The sequence below is a fragment of the Adiantum capillus-veneris genome, chromosome 5 (assembly GCF_014529385.1).
Source record: "Adiantum capillus-veneris isolate H3 chromosome 5, ASM1452938v2, whole genome shotgun sequence".
Taxonomy (NCBI): Eukaryota; Viridiplantae; Streptophyta; class Polypodiopsida; order Polypodiales; family Pteridaceae; genus Adiantum; species Adiantum capillus-veneris.
Genome location: NC_140935.1, coordinates 44613363 through 44616945, shown reverse-complemented (window position 1 = coordinate 44616945; position 3583 = coordinate 44613363). Strand labels below are relative to the sequence as shown.

General features: G+C 42.3%; 1 protein-coding gene across 2 annotated transcripts; it reads right to left on the bottom strand.

Moving 5' to 3' along the window:
- Positions 1-1777: 1777 nt before the first annotated feature.
- LOC147457224 (antifungal protein ginkbilobin-like protein) lies at positions 1778-2898 on the bottom strand. Of its 2 annotated transcripts, none has more exons than XM_086513549.1 (2): positions 2701-2898; positions 1778-2560 (listed from the first exon to the last, which is right to left on the bottom strand). In XM_086513549.1, exon 2 carries the CDS (start codon positions 2542-2544, stop codon positions 2104-2106), a length of 441 nt encoding a protein of 146 aa, XP_086369675.1. In that variant the 5' UTR covers positions 2545-2560; positions 2701-2898; the 3' UTR covers positions 1778-2103. The 2 variants fall into 2 exon arrangements, with proteins under 2 accessions (XP_086369675.1, XP_086369677.1); XM_086513551.1 differs by having other exon boundaries at positions 2714-2898.
- Between the last annotated feature and the right edge of the window lie 685 nt (positions 2899-3583).

Genomic DNA, 3583 nt, shown 5'->3' with positions numbered 1-3583 from the left:
GTCTCTTCCTTTCCAGATTCTGCTATTGCTATCCCAAAAATGGCCCAAGCACCGCAGTCCTTTGTTATTTATCTTTCGGGCAACTTCTCTCCAGTATGGGTTCAATAGTATGCTTCTTGCTTTTGATAGCCAAGGGGACCAGTTAGTTATAGAGTTATGAATTTCTTTTGTTATCTCTCCCCATTCCAAGGCCTCCATTGCTTTATTGCACTTCTGAACTAGCTCACCCGTTGTTGCCCTAAGTCTCAGACTAGACCACTTAGGGCCAAGCAATTTGTCATGCACCTCAAACTCTTTCCAGTGGGGCCACCTTGAGAGCATAACTTTGACGTGTCCATCATGTCCTTTGCCATAATAGCTCATACTTGGTCTTGCTTTGTGAATGCTACCACAAATTTGGCACATTGGGCCTCCACATGAATAGAAGGGTTAAGGATCTCGATACCACCTTGCTCCACTAGTCTCGCAATGGACTCCCATTTAGCCCACTACCAGGGTGGCTTTGAGTCTTTGATGTTGTTTTTCCATAAGAATCTTTTTACCAGTTTTAAGAATTCTTTGTAGTTGCATTTGGCTAACTTGAGTAGCAGACCATTGTAGGCTATGTATAGGAGCATAAACAAATTAATCACTTTCACTCTGCTTGGGAAGGGGAGCAACACATAGTCCCACCTTTGTATCTTGCTCCTTATCTTGTCCAAGACCCATAGCAATCTTTTCTTGTGGGTTGCATCAATCCCCAGTGGGGCTCTTAGGTGCAAGAATACCTTTCCTTTGGACACTATCTCCCCCACCCACATTGACGGATCGAAAGAGTCATTTTTTGAGAGTGAGATCAATCTTGAATTTTCAATACTACACTTCGACCCTGAGACTAAGGCAAACATTGAGACACTCCAAAGCCTTCCTAATTACTTGAGGAAAAGCTTTGAGAAAAAGTAGGAAGTCATCCGCAAAGAGCTTTGCCTAGGACTAGGTCGTTGTTAGGCAAGGATAGACCTTGAATCGCCCCTTATGACAAGATCAACACCATATTTACAACTTCACAACACAAGCACATTCTCACACAATTACCATGTGTCAGAATGAGTACACCATTGGCATGGCCCCTTGCAATTTTACTTTAGGGTCAAATTAAATAAACAATCAAATAGGTTCCCCCTATCTCAAAAAAGTAAAAATCTTTTCAAAAACATCTCAAATCCATAAGTGAAGGGTGAGTTTAGGGAAAAAAGCCTAATGAAAATGGATTTGTCCATATAAAGAGGTGATCGAGTGTGCATTGACACATTTGTATTGGTTACCTTTTGTTTAGAGTTTTCTTCTGTGTACAGTTTCTTTGCACTATGCAGGGAGTAAATTTATTTGTTTTGAAGCCATTAGGAGACAATATCTTTCATTTGTACGTGAAATATGCATGATATAAATTGATTTTGTTTACTCAATAACACACATTCCTTTTAATTTGTACTCTGATGTGGACATACTTCCAATGTGCTCATTACCAATATTCAATTCAAATGCAGTTTTTTTTTTTTGTGAGGGGAGATGACAACTTACTGCAATTTGTCACATGGAAGTACAACAAGAGAAATTCATAAACCATGGTGTACTAAATAAAATTTGTGGGATTCTTTTTTCTATATTGTTAATTAGTCATCATGCAATCTCATTTTGGAAAGCTTCGATTGTTTAAGGCTAGGAGCCATTATGTTATATATATATATATATATATATAGAGAGAGAGAGAGAGAGAGAGAGAGAGAGAGAGGTTGGGGGCTAGGAACCATTATGTTTATGGTGGTTATAGAGGATAAATTGATAGATCATGATATTCTCATCCTCTAATGACATGCGGGACCAATTGAAACATGTCAATGTGGAGCTAGAACATGTTGACTTGATTAGTTTCTTCATGTTTGAGAGCCATGGACATGTTGGGGGGAGAGGGGGGGGGGGGGGGGGGGGAGTGAAGAGAGAGAGAGAGAGTTTTGATGGTATTTCAGAGTGTCTTTAAATTGTACAGGATACAAATATTATTGTGGAGAGAGAGAGAGAGAGAGAGAGAGAAGGGGGGGGTAGCATGTATTGGAGGAGGGCAGGCTAGAAGCGGTATTGTTCATAGCGGAGGCAGCAGCCAACGAACTTGACCTCAGCACCAATGGCATTGTTGCAGGTGGCCCAGATACGGTTGGCTAGATGGGCGAGGCAGTCTGTGCAGTCGTCGGGCGACTGCAGCACCTGCAAGTCGCAGGTGGCATGACCGAAGGCCGGGCAACGGCCACCACCATTTTGTGTCTTGAAGTCAAAGTCAGCGTAGCCCGTGTTCTCCACCAGTTGATGCAGTGTCATTCCTAGGTTCCCGTAGAAAGGGCTCCCTCCTGGTATCCCCTTTGCATTGCATTTTGAATACACAAACTCTGTATACTCGATCGCGCCACCTGCCTCTACTGCCATGTCCATCATCCCCATAGCCGCAGCGACTAGCACTGCTATCACCATAAATGTTGTTGCACTCTCTGCTTTCTTTCCATAGGAGCTCATTGCTTGCTCTCCTTACCTATACTCCATTCATTCATACATTCTTTCACAACCTTATCATACACTCGCAAAGTCCATCATGTGCATCCGAAATATAACTATTAGTCCCTACTACAAACGAGCCACACACACACACACACACACACAACACACACATACCTTTTGTACTTACCGTTCCTGCAGCTTTGCCTACTCAAATGTTCTTACAAACATTGTTATTTATAGCTATTGATCACATGGAGATCATGGCTCTAATTTGAACGTAAAATCAAAGCGAGCTGAAAAGGAATATGGACTATGTAGCCATTTGCACTGAAGTTGGCAATCGCTATCAGATTGGTGGGCGCAGGCGCCATTGCCCATCAGTACTTCAAAGGAAGAGTGGGCAGCTTTGGAGATGGACAAGGAATACCCATGCGAAGGTTTCTCATGTCCAACAATAATGGTTAGAAAGAGCATTATATTCCTCATTCCTCAAGCATATGGGCCTCCGGTCCACTACACCTTACTCTAGTACACTAATAGTGCAAGGTTCATCATTGCTCACGGCATGGCCATGGCTCCAGGCTCCCCCATATTGCTTTCCTGTCAAAGGCATGAAAGTACTCTTTCAAGTCAAATTATTTTCGATTATAACAATGCCCACTTCCCTCTTTCTGACACTACTCGCACATGAAGTGCATCACAACACTCCACGCAACCCTCTCTTCCAAAAAGAACGACTGGTCTTTTGCGTGCTATATTGTAAAGTGCAACCTTTTGATTCACTATTACAAAAGTTTCCCATGCTTCCTCAAAAGCCTCTACTACCTTCATGATGTCAGCAAAGCGTAACCCTTTCATCATAAAAAAGAGCAACGTTATGTGGGCTTCACTTACTTGTTCTATTGGAATCCATGAGATTCTTTACCCACATTTTTCAAATTTTTAGCCTAGTGTCTCTATCACACATAAAAGCATGCTCATGCACGCACGCACAACATGAGGGGCTATATTTGTGCATGCACATACACATAGCATGGGAAGTCATGTTTGTGTAGCT

What these genes read in the sequence shown, in the direction of transcription:
- LOC147457224 (XM_086513549.1), bottom strand. Translation starts at nt 2,544, where the DNA reads ATGAGCTCCTATGGAAAGAAAGCAGAGAGTGCAACAACATTTATGGTG.